Source organism: Callospermophilus lateralis, chromosome 19 (genome assembly GCF_048772815.1).
Source record: "Callospermophilus lateralis isolate mCalLat2 chromosome 19, mCalLat2.hap1, whole genome shotgun sequence".
Classification (NCBI taxonomy): domain Eukaryota; kingdom Metazoa; phylum Chordata; class Mammalia; order Rodentia; family Sciuridae; genus Callospermophilus; species Callospermophilus lateralis.
Window position 1 is genome coordinate 28,628,477 of NC_135323.1, and position 19,294 is coordinate 28,647,770.

Genomic DNA, 19,294 nt, shown 5'->3' on the forward strand with positions numbered 1-19,294 from the left:
CAGGCCCCTCCGCTGCTCCACCAAGTCGCAGCATGAGCTGTTCCCAGGGCCTTCTCTTCCCAGTCGTCCCACTCCTTGTGCCCTGGTGTCTCTCACAGGCTGCCCAGAGGCCTCCTGAGAACGAGATGGGATGTCCCCTGCCTCAGCCCTGCTGGAACATGATGCCTGTACCCTGTCTCCTCCTATTAGACGGGAAGCACTGCGCGTGGAATCTGTCCCTGACTCTGTCCCCATCCCCAGTCATGGGGCTCCGGGTCTGGACGGCTGATGGACTATGGTGAAACGCAGGGAGTGGCGGATGGCTCGGCGACCCCCCACCCAGCCGATCCCCTCCTAGAGTTCCTTTCTCTCTTTTTACCATCCATAACAACTTGGCTTATAATAGTCAAAATCCAGAAATAACCAAAATGCCCTATAAGCGACAGCAACAGGAACTGGCACAACCGCACGGCAGTACTCAGGACCGACAGGGAACTCTCATTGCTGCCTGCAGCGGGCTGAGGGATCTCGACGCCTTCTAGTGGGAAAGTGGATCCCAGGGGTCATTTCCTGTATGATTCCCCTGATGGGATTCTCTCTAGAAGACAGCACCGGGGAGACAGAGGACAGAAGGTGGTGGCCAGGGGAGTGTACTTCCGACTCACGGGGCAGGCCATGGACCTGCCGGGCCCAGATGGGAAGAGGGAGACCAGGGGAAGCAGGGGAACATTTTGCAGGGACCGAGAGAAGCGGGCTGTTACCTGAGCTCACGCAGCCCTGCTGGAGCGGGTCCTGTAGCGACGTCCCCGAGTGGAGGGCTGGAGAAGAAGGGAAAGGGGCGTTAGGGGAGGGCGACCGGCAGAGCCTCCTAGCTGAGTGGGCTGAGGCAGGGGAGCAGTGGAGGCCCGGCCTGGAGGATGCTGGCTTCCCGCAGCTCATGCCCGGGCCCGGCTGGGACAGGACAGAGTCGTTCAGGTCTGGAGAATGCTGCCCACCAGAGCCAGGTCCTGGGCTGGGAGCAGGAGGAGTCGGCGCCTGGGGCACTTGCTGCTGTGCCCGTGGCTGCTTTTCTTTCCGATCCCTGATTTAGCCACTTGACTTTACCTGTATTTATGCATCAACAGCACTTTCTTAATTGGCAACTCATTTTCTGCTACTTATAAAATTAGCCAGGCACCATCTTTTCGCTCCTAAAAACCCGCTCAGTCCTGTGGCAACGGGTTTGGAGGAGGAGTGTGTTCTCCATCTCGGGGGCAGCCAACAGCTGACAGGGAGCTGGTCCCTTCCTGGCCCTCACAAGGGGGCTGGCCGCCTCCCCTGCAGACCCTGCCTTCCAGTCTGCTCCAGCAAGCCGCCTCACCTGGCCCTTGCTGCTGGCCCTGCACGGGCAGCACACCCTGGCCCAGCTCGCCATTCAGCCACAGCTGCATCCGGATGAAGGGTTCCCGGCCCTTCTGGGTCAGCTTGCTCCAAGGCTTCGGCCGGGACAGCATGTCACTCACACTGCCCTGGGACAGGCCCAGCACCTGTAGTGGAACCAGAAAGACATGGTGGTGGGTGCTCGGGCAGTAGTGTGATACACACACGGTGGGGTGGTGGGGTGAGGACAAGTAGGCAGCGTGTCTGGGGCTGGCTTTTGAGCACAGTGCCGTGGCCTGGTGGACGGTGACGCCAGGGGAACAAGCTCTGTAAGATCCCTGGGGGGCTAATGAGCTGGCATGGGGTGGGGCTCTGGACAGGTCATCTCCAGTCAGCTCCCAGGAACAGGTGGTTGGGATGGGAGGCTTGTCCCCCAACACAGGAGGAAGCACTGGAAAGCATCAGGCTCTCTGTCTGGGGGCCACAGGAAAAGCAGGGTACTGGGCAGAGGGCCTGAGAGGCAGGAGTGGGGGTGCCAGAGGGACAGGGAAGACAGGATGCTTTGTTAATGCCGAGCCAGGATGGCACTTAGAAAGGGCCTGTCTCCCTCGTCACACCCTGCTCACAGGTCGGGGCAGAGGTGAGTCGGTGGGGCCGGGGAGCCGGTGTGGGAGGGACACTCGTGGCAGACGACGGATGAGCCAGCACACACCGAGTCTTCTGTTCCCATATGGCCATACATATGCATGGGCACCACACCCCCCCAGGACACAGATGCAGCCCAGGGATATTCAGGGGCTGCATCCCATCATTCTTTCAAAAAGTTCTCAAGTTCCAGAATAAACTGCACTCATGGGCCAAACAAGCCCCACACCATTAAGTCTCTGCTAAATTTAAGGCTTGAGCACAAATGTCTATTTAAATGTTCTTGAACGATATTTTTACAACACTGAACTAGAAATCTCAAGGGACTTTGGATTCCCATCCCCATTTCTATGTGTCCCCATCACCTTTGCAAAATCAGGGTGAAGAGTTCACTCTCAGCTGTTGTAGGGACAGACAGTGTGATACCCTGCAACCCCTGGGCTGAAGGCAAGGTGGGGTGGGCGGGGTGGCCAGCTATGGCCAGCACTCCATCACTACCTGATCTAAGCTACTGCTACAGATGGTGGTAAATCCCCACCATCCAGAATCTGTCACCAGGGTGGTGCCAAGAACAGAAAGGTCTAGAAGCCCACTCACAGATGATCCCATTTCCACAAACCAGGGAGGAACAATGTGGAAATAAGGGCAGGCCCGGGCAGTTTGCTGGTGTCCCCACAGGGGTGTATTCTTGGGCAAGTTGTCCCTGGCAGGACGGTACTCAAGTGCCTTTCAAGCTGCAGCAGAAAGGAGACCTACGTTTCATGCAGGTTTCTCTATTAAGTCTGCGGAGGCTCTCTGCAGGCTGTTGGCCCTCTGTGTGATCTGCCCAGATCAGACCTTGTTTAGGTCAAAATGGCATGCAGAGGTGCCACCTGGCTCCACCCGGCAGTGGACTGGATCTAGATTGTCTCCTGCCAGCTTGGGGAGGTGCTACCTTCCGCGAGCCTTAGCTCCGTACTTCCACCCACCCCCGGAGTAGTGAGAGGCCCAGAGGAGGGTACAGTGAGGCCGAGCCCAGACCCGGTCACGACAGGGCTTGGCACGTGGAACCCAGGCGGGGAACAGCTGCTAGCTGGCTTCTGTGGTTGGAGTGGGAAGCACATGGTGAGTGGTCAGTTAAGATGGTGGTGGCCATCCTCTAGGGTGGGCACTAGTCCTGAGCCACAAGAAGGAATGGGAACCTGGCCCCAGTGGAATTCCTTACCTTCTCCCCGAAGATCCTTTGGCAGATGCCATTCTTGGCCAGCTTCTCCTTGACCTGCCGGGTGAGCTCGATGGTGTCTACCTCCTGGTACATGTAGACCTCGTACTGCTCAGGGGTCAGCGGAGGGACTGAGGGCTTTGCGGGCTTTGCCATGGGCACGATCGGGGAGGAAGGCAGGGGGCTGTTCTGGGGTGTTTCGCTGCGGCTGGCTCCGGCGACACTCAGCTCTGAGCTCTGGGAGTACGGGGACTCGGCACTTGGCCACTCTTTCCAGCACTCTGATGATGACGAAGGTCCTGGGAGCTGGCTGCGCTCGGTCCTGGGCTGGCCGCTGACCCTTTCTCTCCCGCCCCCAGCTTCTTCGGCCTTCGGCTCCTCGGAGGAAGGGGGATTTCTCCTCTCAGGCTGCACCGGGCTCCACCAGTGGTCCTTCCACCCGCTGCTGCGGCCCAGCTCGCTCTTAACGTGCCTCAGGACCCCTTGTGCAGCGTCAGCTGCTCCCTGAGGGTCCAGCCCGGGCACATCCTGGGCCTCCTTTTTGAGGGCCGGGGCACTGGGCAGGGCCGGGGCACTGGCCTCGGGGGCGGTGGGTGTCTTCTTCAGGGAGATGGTGAGAGGAGAGTAACCGGGCACGGTGGGCATGGGCGCGGCCGACAGGAGCTTGGGGGTCAGGAGGGCGAGGTCAGGCTGGGACAGCGGCGCTGGTTTTAAGGCAGGGTCTAGGGCGGCCTGCTGGGCCTCCATTTCCCGGCGGGCTTGCTGCAGGATGGAGCGGATGGCATCGTCAGAGTTCCCGCTGCTGGATGCGGAAGACGGCTGGGCTGGCTCTGCTGGGCGAGGCAAGCACAGGGGTGAAGTTGTGGTGGCCCGCCCCGGCTCTGCTGTCACTCCTCCTGACCCCCACCCAGCGCCCACACAGTGGGACCACACGGCCACGTTCCCCACACCCTTGGGTTAGTGTGACGTCTGTGCATCTCATTCAAGACCGGCACTCTGGCTCCACCGCCTGCTGGCCTCTGCCACACACAGCTGGAGTTCCTACCACAGTGTGACCAAGGGGGAGGCCTGAGACACTTGGGGACATGCCTTTCTGGGCTCCTTCTCCCGGGGAATCTTAAACTCGATATAAACTCTCTGGAGCTGTCCCACGGGTCTTGGGGTCTGTCCAACTCCAGACGCACGGCTGTTGCGACTGTAGCCAGGACCAGGGTCTCCCAGAGGTCAGTGGCCACAGCCATGAACATCACCAAGGGGCAGTGGGCGGGGGTGGCAGTGCATTTCAGGGGAAGTTGCTGGCCCAGAAACCTGGAGAAGTCCTAAGGCATCGGTGGGCCTCAACGTGTGTGTGGAATGGTCGATGGGCTCCCTAAAATGTGTGTGCCTGGGCTGCTCCTGGTGTCTGGTGGGAGCAGGTGTGGGGCCGGCCCAGTGTCTGCAGACCACTGGCTCCCGGGGACTGTGGGTGGCAGTGCTGGCTGAGAGCCATTGGACAGGGTGCTCTTCAGGAGGTCCCTGGCTCTGTCCCATGTTCCCTGAATCGTGCACCTTCACGTCTAGGAGAAGAATCCTAATAGCTTTTGAAGGGGCTAATCCTTTCTGCTTTAAAGGAGGCCTAAGAATGTCAAAGTAACTGTAACGATATCTTTTTTTGGTCCTGAGCATTACACCCCGGGACTTGCGCATGCTGGGCACACACCCTGTCACTGAACTACAACAGTGCCTCCTTTAAAAATTTTTCAGACAGGGTCTTGTGATGTTGCCCAGGCTGACCTCAAACTTGTGATCCTCCTGCCTCAGCCTTCCAAATAGCTGGGATTACAGGTGGGCACTACTGCGCCTGGCCAGCGACAACTCCTGACCTGTGAGACGGCCCTTCTCCAGCTCAGGAGGGCCATATGGCACCACAGATGAAGGGACTGTGGGGTGGGGAGGAATGGGTGATGAAGGGTGCCCACTGTGCCCCGGGCCTTCTTTCCTCTTGGCCCTGTGATGTTGCCCTGCTGAAGACCCTGGCCCTCTAGCTACTGTAGTGACACAGGCTCCCGGCTCCACTCTGGCCAGAGCAAGGTCTATGCTGGACTGAAAGTTTCATCTACTGCCAGGATGGTGTCCTCTCTTTCTGGGGCCTTTAGCAGAAGGCAGATGGCATTGGAGTTGAGAAACCAGAGTTTCCATCAAATTGTCCTCTGATGAACTTGGGCAAACCATTTTAACTGAGGCTGAGCTTAATCAGGAACAATGGGATGACAACATTTGTCCTCGAGGTTCTGAGGACTCTGCTTGAGCAGAAGGCAGGGGACATGCCCAGCCCGGGCCTTAGGAGGGAGCACTGAGCTGAATGAGCTGTGGAGAGGAAGGCTGAGTGAGCTGGCCAGGAGCCAGCAGGGGAGCCCATGCTCAGCTGTCATAGCTCAGCCGGGCGGGACCCTGAGGCGGGTTGTGGGGGCGGTGCTCTGCAGAGCGGGGTTCTTAGGTCAGAACAGGTGGCATGGGAAGGGGACTCCCTCCTCTCCTGTGCTGCAGCATGGAGCTCCTCCCTGACACTCAAGGCTCAGCCAGAGAAAAGCTGGAGCAGGCTTGGTCCATCAGAGGACACGCTCCACGGGCTCCTAGTCTGGAGGCAGGTGGCAGAGTGGACCCCACCCCAGGGGCGGTGGCTCCTAACTGTCAGTCACTCAAGGTCTGCAGCTGGGAGGGCTTCTTGTTGTCCACTCTGCTTCAGTTGCACTGGCTCCAGCGTGACGGAGGGCCCAGTGACCAAGGCCCACCCTGCACTGCGGAGAGGGAGTCTGACACAGCCTGCCTGCCGGTTTAAGTTGAGCAGATTCTAGGCCAGAGGGACTTCTTGAGTCATTCTTGAGAATGACATTAAAAGAAGTGGGGTAATCTGGCGCCTGATGGATCGCTGACCGGCTCCTCTCTGGACACACCAAATGCGTGAAGACATGCCAGCTACTGTTTAGAGAGTGAATTACTGCTGACCATGACGCTCAAGACGGGTCTTTTAATTAAGCTGGGAAGACGGGGGCTGAGGAAGCGGGACCATACCAGTTTTCTGTACTTGAAGCTCCCTCTTGGCTTGTTCCAGGATGGACTTGATTGCTTCATCGGAACCAGTGTCAGAGGCTCGGATGCGGGTGGTGATGTTACCTGTGGGGAGAAGCCACAGCAATGACATCAGATCCAGACTCTGTGTGCAAGATCAGAGCTGCAAGAAGACATCATTCTGATAACGGGCCCGAGCTGAGGCTGGTGACGTGAGGAGGCAGGCGTGGCCTCCCGCAGCCTGCACTGGCAGGAGCGCGACCTCACAGCTGTACCCAGCCGCTGGGCAGGAGGCTTCCTGCAGAACCTGCCTCCTGGGCTCCTACATCACCTGAGCTGGATGTCGCCCGGGGGGTGGGGGAGCTGGGGGTGGTACCAGGGGAGAACAGACCATTTAAAGCACTACAAAAAAAGACGATATATTCTAAGGCAATATTTTCATGAGTCATTTAAAAGCATCTCCAACAACTGCTTTGGCTTGGGACTATATTTGGTCTCTGTATTATTTTTCCCAAACAGGGAAGGAGGGAAAAGGATGGAGGCTGAGCCTCCATCAATCATTCAGATGCACCAGGTGAAGAGCCACAAGGCTGAACTTGAACTTTTTTCGGATCTATGACCACACACTGTCTTTTTTGGAAATTTACAGACAAGGAGAGAAGGCTGCAGGTTCCTAAAGGACAAGACCATGTTGTCGTTGTCACAGACACAGGGTGGTGCTCACAGAGCAGCCACACACGCAGATGCCCTGGGCGGCTGAGGCCCGGGGCTGGCCCCAGGTCCCCTGGAAGCTGCCCAGGCATTTTACTTGTTCACCACCTGACTCTACATGAAGCGCCACATTATACCATTGAAAAGCAAGAACATCACAGGATGAAGCCCCATTAACTATTCGACTCCCAGGAGCCAGGAGGGGGGTTGGCTTGCCCAGGCCCACAGGACAACCAACTGCATTCGGAACCTGTCCACCACATGGGACCTTTGACATATTTGAGTTAAAAGTTGTGGGAAGCAGCAGTACTGGCTTGATGTGATCACCTGATTTTTCTCAGAGCAGTAACTGTTACTCTTCCTCCTGCTTCTGAGAAAACAGGCACAGTGGAATTGGAATCAAGGGGGGCTGGTGCTTGGGGACTAACCTTGGGGACACCCCTTCTCACGTGGTCTGGCTCAGTAGAGCGCAGGCAGCTCAGGAGAAGGGGGCTGGGCATCTGAACCCGTGCTTTGTTTTATACTTACTAGCTGTTTTTCCATCAGGTTCCAGGCCAGAATGACACTGCACAGTTTTAACCCAAATGCACAGCTAAGGACATGCTGCTTCCTAGGTTACTGACTGCAAAGAGAAACACCTGCCTGCGACATACCTTCAGACCCATTTCTTCGTTTCGGTACTTCCTGAAATAGTCTGTTCAGGCTCTGGCCTGGATTCTCTGTTGAAAAACAAGTGCGGTAAGAACAAAACAATCAGGGGAATGGTGGCGTCGACGACATGGCTGCGTGACATGAAATCTGAGCCGCCTGTTGCTAAAGAGAGGGCTCTGGGCTTCCTGTGCAACTTGGGAGCTATGAGAAACTTCTAACAGGCCCTTCCCTGGCTGACTGGCCCGTAGAGGCTACTGCTCACCTGCAAGAGGAGGCTGACAGACCTAAGTAGTGGCAAGATATTGCCACCCAGAGGGCCTAAGGGAGGGAGAGCTGCCTCCAAGCACATCACCCGCCAGCCCAGGACCGAGCCTTGCAGCCACCGTCCAGAGACACTTGGTTAACATCACTAGGGTGCTTGGCATTCGTGGGGCACATGAATGTTGCTTGGACTATCTCCCTTCTGGTTGAGTCTACATGTCAGGGTGTTTCAAATGAGGCTGATAAAGTCCTCACCTTGTATCACTGTTGAATTGGCACAGGGACTTCCTGTCCCTAAAGAGGGAAAGAACTCCTCTTATTAGAATGAGACTGGCTTTTTAATCTTTGTATGAAGGGCAGGGTAGGAAAGGTGTTTGAGTAAAACTGCTGAGCTGCTAAGTATGTTGCTCATGGTAGGCGTGTTTTGGTCATGGTGCTAGAAAAATGACTAACGGGACGTAAAGTGACCACAGGACAGATCCTCCCTGATGGGCACGGAGAGGAGAGAGGCAGCTTCCATAGGCTGGACTCACAGCCAGTGCTGCAAGGACAGGACCTGGTTGCTGCTGCTGCTATGGGGCTGTTTGTTATGGGGCTCGACGGCCCCAGGGGCTGCTCCCAGTGGAAGCCCAGCGCCCAAGGCCAACTGGACCAGGCCATTAAGCTGCCGGATGTTGTAACATAATTCCCTCCAGGTCAGTGCGTAGCAGCGGAACACTGAATTCACTAAGAAGGTGCTGAGCGGTTTCCAAGGCCAGCTCTCCCCAGTCTAATGGCTTAGCTCATGCCGGTCCTCCCTTGAGCTCTGGAAATGGTACCTCTGCAAAGAGTTTTACCTGATGTGATGCACAGATGTTTGTCACACACACAGACACACGCACACACACAGCCTCGTGACGGGCTCGCTCGCAGGCGCCAACCCCAGGGCGGCTCTCACCTCTTTGTCTGCCTTGGATGCTGCGAAGAGCCAAGATGTTCTGCTCGTCTGAGAGGAACTGCTTCATCTTGTGGAACGGCTCCTTGCCGCGGACGGTCAGCTTATTCCATGGCTTCGGCCGGGCCAGGATCTCACTCACGGACCCTTGAGACAGTCCCAAGACATAATGTCCGAAAATGCGCTGTCCGATATTGTGCTTGATCAGCTGCTCTTTGACCTGTCGGGCGATTTCTGCAGTGTCTATCTCCTCGCCCTCGGAGACGCTCCCAGCACTTTCTGACTGGCTGGGGGATGGGGCCATGCCATTTACGTCTGGGCTTTGTTGTAATGGACTTTGGGAAGATATGGAGTTTGTGCTGTATGGACCTGTTGAAAAAATCATGCTTGTGCTTCCTGCTTCCTGCATGGCCTTGGAGTAGAAGGACTGCATGAGCTGCCGCTGGAGGAGAGAGTTTAGTGCAAATTTTCCTGTAGAAGCCAGGGGCAGGCTGGGGCTTGCCAGGGATGAGCTGAAAAAGTCTTGACTTAACCCCGCTGGTGAGAACTGGTGTGTACCATTAGTATTGGAAGCCTGCTCCCCCGTGTTGCGGGACAACTGAGGAGGAGGGGAGGCCGGCAAGGGTCCAGGGCGCCGACTCTCAGGCTGGTCTTTCCCTTTTCTCCTGGCTGACCCTACAAGGAAGGGCAAACAGAATGCATTATGGGGGATTCAAAAGGGAAAAAAAACCAAGACCAGAATGCAAAGTTTGCCCCACAAAAGGGAAAAAAAAGTGCAGATTTTACAAGGGCCAATGAGGTGTGTTGGTTTGTTTTCGATTGAATTTGTAATCAGCCAAACACGGCCCCCCAACACAAGCCACATGCATTCATGTTTGCGCCTTTCTTGTACGTTGCAGCCTGGAGAATCCCCTCGACAACAGTTCAAACTGCTAGAGTGACAAGGAGCCGGTAACACACAGGGAAGTCGACAGGTCGCACTCACGCTACCCCGAGGGCCCTGCCTGAGGAGCAGCAAACACTGACACTCGGGGACAGTGGGGTCGCGCCCACCGCGCTCTGAGGCGAATGCACCACACTGAGTCCACTCGATCGAAGGCACGCACATGTAAGAACGCAATAGCATCGGAGCCCAGAACCTTTACACGGTTTACCAGCTGCCAAACCAGAAGCACAGTCAGTGACGCCACCACTTTGGGACCAGCAAAGAAAGGCTAAGGATGGGGGACACGTCCCCAAGGAAAACCTGACAAAGGAAGAAAAGCGCCACTGAGCCTAGGAGGGCGGGTGGCCCTTTGAGCAGCCCCTGGAGACCCCCGAGAGAGGTCGCGCTCGATTCTGCCCTGGCCGGATCGCAGCACCACAAGGAAAAGACCGGAAAGCAGCGTCCTCGGTCGCCCTCCAGGATCTCGCAACCCTACCCCAGCTGCCCTCCGCAGCTCGCCGTGCGCGCGCATCGTGTCGCAGGGTGGGGATGCCCAACACTGGGGCTCAGGCGGGGCTCTCCTCAGCCGGCTGCGCCCCCACCATGCACCAGCCCCGACTCACGGTCACCCTCGGCTTCCTCGACCCCTGGAAGCGAACCAAGCACCGCACGTGAGGCCCCGCGCACCTACCGCTCAGGTCGCTGTTGGAGACGCGCAGCGCCGTGTTCTCTGACTGCAGGGAGCGGCTCTTCTCCAGCAGCAGCACCTCCAAGGGCTTGGCTGCGTCCTGGACAGGGCAGAGCAGGGCTCACCATGGGGCCAGTCTCCCGTGGCCCCGGACCCGCCCCCTGCTCCCCACGGACCCCCGCCTCTCAAGGTGTTCAAAGGGCGCTGAACACCTTCACGCCCCCTTGAAGAAAGAGTGAATTTCTGGTGAGGCAGTTTTTCTTCCTAGGCTCATCTCGCTTCTAGACAATTAGTCATTCTCTATTCTGACCCAAACTCCAGCAGTCTAAGTCAGGGCCTCAATCAGCAGCAGGACTGGGGCACAACCGCTGTCAAAAAGCAATCGTAAACTTTCTCGCGTCAACTATGATGACGTGTGCTGTCTTCTGGGAATTAGGAGCAAGATTCCACTTATGTTATAATTTAAAAAAATGAATTTTTAGGGTCTCCCTGTGTTGCTTAGGCTGAACCTCAATGCCTTGGCTCAGACCCTCCTTCCTCAGCCTCCTGAGCAGCTGGATTAAGGCATGAGCAGAGGTACCCAGCTTCACAATGTGAATTGTAGGCGGCTACAATGACAGGCTGCTGCTGTTACCCAGCCCCCACACCTTCTGGGACTGCACCTGAGCCCACCTACTGGAGGTTGATCTTCAGCTCGACCTGAAGTGGTTTTACTTGTGGATTTACGGGTGCTGGGAAGGGATCTCAGGCCTCAGGTTGCTCAGTGCTCCACTACTGAACCGCAGGGCCGCCCAGGGGGCTTCTTGTCCCTGTCCTCAGGGCCCACCCAGGTGAGACCACACCTCACTGGCACCAGTCAGCTGTCTGCAAAGTGCTAACTTGCTCCTTTTAATTAAGGATTATCTGCTTTCAGTGGCCTGAAGTTTCTTGAAGAACGACTCCTGGGGGTAAGTGAGAGGCCTCACATGGGGGGCAGTGCAGTGTCATGGGCCCTGAGCAGGAATGGAGAGGCGTACCTGCGTCCCAGCTCCCTCAGCCGGCGCGAACTCCATGGACTTCAGGATACTGAAAGAGCAAGACAAGACATTGTTTTCTACTTGGACCTTTGATCCGCCACGCTGGAGAGCATCAGCACCACCATCTCCTGCTCTCCAGGAATAAGGAACTGACAGCTTGAACAGTGTCCCTGGCAGGAATTTAATCTGATAATGTCTCTAGAGTAACTAGTATTCAACTAGCAGTTGGCTAGCTAAACTTTTTTGCCCAGCATGTAAATCATTCCATATGGAGTCACACCAGGTCTGTGCCGAGCAGGATTTTAAAGTTTAATACAGACATCATGTTGCTACTGCGAGTGGAATGTATTTGTAAAGCTTAAAGAGAAAGAAAGTTCTCCCAAGGAAGCCAGAGAGGGGAACTCACTACCCACTGGCTACTGCCCATGTCCTTGCTAGGCAGACATCACGTTGCTGCTGCGAGTGGAATGTATTTGTAAAGCTTAAAGAGAAAGAAAGTTCTCCCAAGGAAGCCAGAGAGGGGAACTCACTACCCACTGGCTACTGCCCATGTCCTTGCTATGTAGCCACTGGAGACCCGGGGAAACAGACCAAGATGGCTCAAAGGCCAGGTGAGCACCTCCTCTGCAGCCCCAGGTCTGGGAAGGAGCCCAGAGGTAAAGGTGTGGTGATGGGAGACTTGCCACTCCCCTGTCCTGGGCAGCTCTGACCCTACGGTCACTTGGGCTCCTGACTCTGCACAAGCTGGGGCTGAGTGAGGTCTGGCCCTCAGAACTGTTTCTCCCATTCCTTTCTTTTTGCCAGGACCAGGAAGGAAAGGTGAAGCGAGTCTGTGGGGCCCACGGGAACTGCCAAGTGCTCGGCCGGGGTGGGCCGTCTACTGGGGAGGTCACTACTTGCAGGGTTACAGCGAGTCCACAGGCCCCTCCAGCATCCTGCAGCCATGAGCCCAGCTTCTGCCCATCTGAAGCCCCACGAGACTGTCATCCAGACACCAGAACGTGGGAGGATGCTGCCATCAGGGCACAGGGCCGGGAGCCTGGAGGCCACCCTTGGCCATGGCCATGGGTCAGTTAAGAGTCAGCCCCTAGTTCATCTGTACCTCTGCAGGGATCCTCGCCATGTAACTAACAAACACAGGGATGAGGAACAGCTGGTAACTTTATCCTGAGTTACTGAAAATAATAAAAGAATTCTGGACCCCTCGGGTCACACAGCACAGGTCACGAGTGGCCAGGACACACTCCTCTGTCCTCAGAGGGCTTGTCACAGTCACACATCTGCCCCTTGTTTGACATCTTCTAGGATCGTGTGATGAAAGGCTAAGCCAGTCCGTAAGTTCATACAGGCTGAGCATCCCAAGTCGGAAAACCAGAACCCTTTGAGTGCCCCAAGTGACAAATTCCATGCTGTGGAACTTAATTTCATGCACAAAATTATTAAAAATATTGCATAGAATTACCTTTTGGGCTACATAAAGAAGGTGCATATGAAACAAATGAATTTCACATTTAGACTTGGGTCTCCTGCCCAAGGTATTTCAGTATGTATATACAAATATTTCAGAATTCAAAATCCAGAATACTTCTGGTTTCAAGCATTCGAATAAAGGATACCCAACCTGTACTGAAAACACAAACATCTCTACATTTATATTCAACAAATATTTCTCAATCACCTGTTGTGTGCCTGGCACTGTGGAAAGTCAGAATTTTCTGAGTCCTGACCTACACCCCAGGAAATGTGCAGGTAAGAAACAGGGTGGACTTGGCAGGAGAAGGGCCTTGGAGGAGCAGGAGGTTTTACAGGCCACTCCAGTGGGTGGACCCGGGAGAGAAGGCACAGCCTGTGGAGGCAGTGGGAGGTGGGGCTGGGACAGGGAGGGGAAGGGGACTTGGGCCTGTGTCCGAGGGCACCTGGTTTATCAGGAAGAGGGAGGTCAAGAGCACATTTCAGCAGAAAAGTTCCCCAAGAGGAGCTTTCAGATCCGGATACGGTGGTGGGGGCCATGGTCAGATGCAACAGAGGGCTGCTAAGAATGGACAGGCAGACCAGGAGCCTCGGTACCAGAGGAGGGGCAGAGGACCAAGTCCCAGGGTGAGAGGACAGGGACTGGCCAAGGCTGTCACAACACACTGGCTCAAAGCTAGAAGGGCCAATTTATTTTCTTCTTCTTCTTAAAAAAAAAAAAAAAAAAAAAAAAAGTCAACCATGTCAAATGTGTCCCTGAGCTAAAATGGGGGGGGGGGGCAGTGAGTACTGCTGGGGCTAGAACCACAGAGGGTCAAAAGGTCCATCCAGAGGTGCCAGTAGAGGTTTTCTGCAGCCTGAAAAGGGTCACCTGTGCTGGTACAGGAGCCCAGGGGAACAGCAGAGTCCTGGAGGACGGTGTGACCAAGAGAAGGTCAAAGAGGCCTGAGGGAATGGAACGGATAGAAAACAGGGGACATAGGGGGATAGCCACTTAAAGGAGAAACTGAAAATGTCTGCAAGGCAGAGTGGCTGACAGAACCAAGAAGCAGGCAGGAGGGGGGAAGGAGGGGACCGAGGCCCAGGTGGAAGGGTCACTTGGAGAGATGGGAGGTGGAGCCCAAGGAGAGGAGGAGAGATTCTGGCACGTGATGGCATAGTCCATGAGGCAGAGGATTAGGGCACCTGTGCAGAGGCCCATCAGGGAGCAGCTGGGGCAGAGCAGAGGAGGCCAAGGAGCCCCGGAGCAGCCGAGGTTGGCCACACACCACGGTGAGACCCACGCATCTCTGCAGGCCGCTGGGAACACCGTGGCAACTTCCCTGCAGCGCTGCATGAGAGAGAATGGTGGAAACCAAGGGAAAGGCCAAGGGAACTGTGGGCACCAAGGGTTGTAGGCTGGGGTAGGCCAGGACCTGGGAGCTCCAGGGTCCGGGAAGGAGCTGGCCCGAGCAGGGAACTGAGCTTGAGGGTGGGTATCAGCACTGGGGGATGACCAGATCCCAGCTGAGGCCTCACAGAGGGGGATGGGGTCTAGGAGAAGGAGGCCCTGGTGGCAGGAGGTCACATGTACTTTCTAGTGGAAAATGTCCCCCTCCTCACCTGCCTGCTCAGGGGATTTACACCTGTGAGACAAACTCCAGGGCGATCATTTCTATGAAGGTGGTATTTCCCTGAATGTGAGCCCACTGAATACTTTACGTGCACCAAGCCTTACAAAAAGGCCACAGAATTCCTGGAGTGGCCCCAGTGCAAACATCCACAGTGCTAGGCCCAGGACACTGCAGAGGCAGAGCCCTGGTCTGTGTGCGGGCAGCTGCCTGACGCTGCATGACCTGTTAGCAAAGGGTCCCAGCGAGCCCCATGTGCGAAGGCCCACGGGCATTTCCATACTCACTTCAGTTCTTTCTTCACCTCCTCATAGTCGGATTGGCCTTTGAGTTTTTCTTCCAGTTGCTGAAAACAGAGAGGAATTTGATTAGTGGTCCCGTCTGCAAGTAGGTAGACGATGTCAACGAGCACACTCCTGTGGAACACACCCCTGAGTGGGGAGGCGACCCCGCACACGTGGAGGCCGACAGCCTGGGTGCCATCGTTCTGACATAAAACTGAAGGTGAAAGGGAAAAGCTCTCCTGAGGTGGAAAACAGAACGAGGAGACTTTTATTCTGGACCAAATACCAGGAAATAGCAAACCGAGGCACAGATGTGAGCCCAGCATTCAGAGAGCAGCGTGTTTTCAGCAAGTGTGCTCTGCTGGCTGGTGTGCACAGCGGCTGGGGACACCTTGGCTGGGACCCCTGCTAACAAGAGAGACAAGCTCTTTGCTGCTGAGCGTTGACATCACGCAGGCACTAGGAATAGAGCATTTGTGCTTCTGGAGCCCCGGATGTTGGGATTTGGGGAGTGGATGCTTGTTTTCTGGGTGGTCAGGGGTTTCCCTGAGAGGAGATCTGAGCCCTGCAGGGAGGCCTGCCAGGGACCCCACAGTCCCAGTGGTCCTGCGGGGGGGTGGAAACGACAGCACATTGTCAAGGCGTAGTGGTGCCCACAGCCCTGCCAGGCTTTCTTGCTGGGAAGAGCTGTTGGCATAGGGTGGATCAGTTGAGGGCGCTTCCATTTATGAAGTGCTTTTGGCCTCCCCCAAAGGGAGCCTGCCAGGGCAGCTCAGCAAATGCTGCAGAACCCAGGGCAGGACCCTGCCAGTCCATGCATTTCCAAGTCCATGCATTTCCGGGGCATGAACTTCACTTCCTGAGGTGCCAGTGCCTTCCTGTCTGCAGAGTTTCTAGGTGTTCTTTTAGGCTGTCCTTAATTCAGACCATTCTGGAATTTGGGACGCCCTTCTGGAATACACAGTGAGCGGCTGTCCTGAGGATGCAGGCGCTCTGCAGCCATGCCCAGTGCGCCGTCTCCTGCTGCCTCACCAACAATCTCTTGCGCATTTGTTTTCTGTTGCATAAGATTGCTCTCCTAGTTCCTTTTAAGATTTCTCGCCAACTTTATGTATTATGATGGTTTTCTCAGTCACAATCCAATGGGGGGTAGTAGGCACTCATTTTCCCACAAAAGACTCTCAGAAGGTGCTCCCAAAGAAGTGATTATTCCATTCTCTTGCCTGTAGTCAAGTGGCAGGAGGCACTGACGTGACAGCCCTCCCTCGCAGAGATCATCCAGTGTGGCTGAGAAGCAAAACACGTGGCAGAGCGTGGAGCTCACCAAGGCCAGATGTGGACACTGGCCACTGGTCAGAGCCACAGAGTGGAAGGGACAGGGAGGAAGGGAGGCGAAGGGGCACTGACTCTGCAGCCCCCACCCATCATGCATAAGCTGGGTGTCTCTGGGCAACTTAACAAGCCTCTCACAAAAATATAGGAACAACACAAGGACCTCAGAGGCCTCCCCAGGCTGAGAACAGGGCAAGTGTGGAGCTCTGGTCCTCATGCTGGGGCTGTTACTGCCGGCACACAGATCACAGGAGGTGTGGCCGCAAGTCTCCTCTAAAGACCTGTGACTGGTTCTGATCAAAAGGTTAGGACTGGAATGTGCACATTTTAGACAGTTCTGTCAAGAGCTGAAGAGTATCCACTGACATCTCTGCTGCCTGCCTGGGGCAGCTGATGAAGAAGGCCCCAGCACCTCTCTTGCCACCCTCTGATGGCATTTCTTATCTTGGGCAAACAAGCCTGGGAGGATGCCTGGCCTACAGAGCACCTACAACCTGACCACCTGGCAGTCTCCTTAGAGAAGACCTTGCTTGGGCACCAAAACTCAAGACCACCCTGGAGGAGCGGGTGGGCCGCAGACTTGGGGTTATGGCAGACCAGGCAGGAGGAGCACATGGTCCCGCAGCAGCTCTAGCCACTAAGCGCAGACAGGCAATGGAGGCAGCCCACGGCCAAGGTCACCAAAGGAGAACCTGGGGACTGCGGTATCTTCCCAGAAGAAAGCACAAACAGCCCTTCTTTAAACTAGTGGGCTTCGCTGTTTCGAGAGCAGTGGTATCGGGTAGAACTGCTTGTTTTGAACTTGGCTCTCTTCCTAGGTGAGCGACTTGTAGTAGGATACCTTCTTGTGATGTGACGCGGGGCAGTGGCAGTGAGCCGCAGCTCCCAGTTAGTGCTGCCATCTCGAGGGGCAACGCCCACAGCCCCCAGTGTACCGCAGCGATGAGCTGTGATGTCTGCCGGGGTACCAGGAGAACTGGGCGTGGCCGTGGACACAGGGGGCTCAGGAGCCAGACTCTGGGCTGCATGTGAGCTTGGGTGACTCAACCTGGGGAGAGGCAGAACTGACAGGGGCTTCTGAAGGACAGTGATGAGGACTCAAAGGACCTGCGGCTCCCCACGACCCCGTCCACACTGTGGCTGAGTCCATCCACGATTCCAGGAACACAGAGGAGCTCAACAGCCCCCTCAGCTGCTAGGACTGTCTATCCTAAAATCCCAGCTAAGACGAAGGTCATAAGCAACTTGATTTAAAGTGCCAAGTACTTGGGCATGCAGCAAGTGAGGCATGCAATTCTAAAAGACTTGTATCTCACTCAAGTCAGAAAACATGATCCTGGGTGCTTTGAGACTACTGGCAAAGACCTGTGGTATATCAGACCCCTGTAAGAAGGGCACAGAGGCCACATCCCTGGGGCCACTGTGGGTGGGATGGTGTCTGCAACACAGGAGCAGAGCTCGGCTCTCTGTAGGCCTTGCCTGTACCCCTGCTTTGGGGACACTGCCTCTCTGTACCTCCTTTCCAGCTGAAGGGAGGCCCTCTCCTTAGGAAAACCCACCCCCATGATTGCTGGGGAGAGGCAGCAGTTACATACAACAGGGTTCTGTCTACGCTGGCCCCAGGTGAGAAGCCCAGGGTCAGCCTGGTGCCTGGATAGTGAGTCCTTGTCTTTCTGGAACCTTCTGAACACCACAGCAGATGCTGTGCGTGCAGTGGAGGGTGCTCAGAACACAAGAGGAGGGGAGAGCCACCCTGCCACAGCCAGATGGTGGGGATAGTGAGGGTGACATTGGAGGGCTTGCTCTGACCCTTGGAGGCTCAGGTTAGAGTGGACAGAGAAGCAGGGCCAAGGAAGTGTGGAGGAAGGGCCTCTGCAGAGCAGACAGGTCACCTCTGTCTTTCAGTGGCCATGATCCAGGTCTGACCTGGGCCCTGGGCAGACAGGACCCAACTGCTTGCAGAGCAGGAGGGACCTGGCTCAACATCAGGCCACCTCAATAGTGCTCATCACAGTTGGGGAAGTGGCTACTAAGCTGAGCGTGTGTGGGCTGCAAGGGTCACTTCACTTGGGGAGCAGGGCCGGGGTGCTGAAGCCCACCACAGACTTCCGCCCCTGATGGGCTCCCCCAGGCACTGCAGAGATGCTCACAGGATTTTACAGGAATCTGCTGATGTATTGTTCTAGCTGGCCAGAGGCCACCTTGGTTCTGAGATGGCACTCTGGGATTGCCTCCGGGGTGGTCCCCTGGGGCCTCGCCTCCTGCAGGCAGGCAGCCCCTGCCTCTGCATCAGGGCTCCACACAACTCCCTCCTCACTCCTTCCTTCCTCAGACCTGCTCTGTGCCTTCAAGACCCAGCAAGGACAGTGCCAGTGGAGTCATGTGCTCTGGATGCCATCTCAGCGACCCTCAGTGATGTTTGATGTCAGAACTAGCATGTGCCACTCTGAGGGTGAGGCTTCTCTTCTCAGTCACCCGCTGGCTGATGGTGGCTAAAGGGTGCAGTGTCAGACTAAGTCCCCCTCCACAGCCACAGGATGGACACTGGGCCTGGCCTCCCTGAGCAATGACCATCTTCCTGCCCGTTTGCAGGACTAGTGTCCAAAGGGGCTTGGTCATAGACCTTTTTAAAAAGAGGGGTCTGTATCCACAGATAGAACCTCGAAGAGGGAAGCCTGGGCGGAGAACAGCTGGAGCATCAGGCGTCAGGCCCACACCACTGGGTGACGAGGCCATGTGCCCCAAGGGGCAGCCTCCACAGGCAGGTGCAGTGAGTCCAGGAAGGGCCACCATCTGTCTTCTACCCCAGTGCCTGAGGGACACAGCAGACTCCCACAGTGGCTCCATAGGACCCATCAGAGCCTGAGGAGGTGGGGGTGTGTGGGTGGGAGCATGTGCAGTTGGGAAAGACCCCCAGGTGATGCCAACACACCTGCCCACCGGCACAGTGGGAAGAAGTGACCTTTAGAGCATCTTTAGAGAATGCGACTTCTCCTAGCGGGGAAGTGGCACTCTTTAGCTAGCCTTCCTCATAAATACCAACTTTAAATTGCAGCTATTGGTGGCATTATTTTCTCTGCCGCATCGAGCCTAATGCAGGTGACTGTCTAATTATACTGCCTCTGTATGAGAATGTTCCGACAGAAAACCACCAAACAGAGAGTTATCAAAAATAGCAGC

At 55.9% G+C, this 19,294-nt stretch overlaps 1 protein-coding gene across 11 annotated transcripts in view; it reads right to left on the reverse strand.

The window, feature by feature from the left end:
* Positions 1-19,294, reverse strand: part of Cux1 (cut like homeobox 1) — a 315,533-nt gene that overhangs the window by 53,977 nt on the left and 242,262 nt on the right. For 4 of the 11 annotated variants that reach the window (XM_077106055.1, XM_077106053.1, XM_077106058.1 and 1 more), the window contains exons 12-20: positions 14,786-14,844; positions 11,419-11,467; positions 10,406-10,502; positions 8,793-9,464; positions 7,597-7,662; positions 6,236-6,337; positions 3,188-4,017; positions 1,340-1,505; positions 741-797 (exon numbers count right to left, since the gene is read on the reverse strand). In XM_077106055.1, coding sequence (XP_076962170.1) covers positions 741-797; positions 1,340-1,505; positions 3,188-4,017; positions 6,236-6,337; positions 7,597-7,662; positions 8,793-9,464; positions 10,406-10,502; positions 11,419-11,467; positions 14,786-14,844 — 2,098 coding nt within the window. The remainder of the gene's footprint in view (positions 1-740; positions 798-1,339; positions 1,506-3,187; positions 4,018-6,235; positions 6,338-7,596; positions 7,663-8,792; positions 9,465-10,405; positions 10,503-11,418; positions 11,468-14,785; positions 14,845-19,294) is intronic. The other 7 variants (XM_077106064.1, XM_077106063.1, XM_077106062.1 and 4 more) reach the window with 3 other exon arrangements.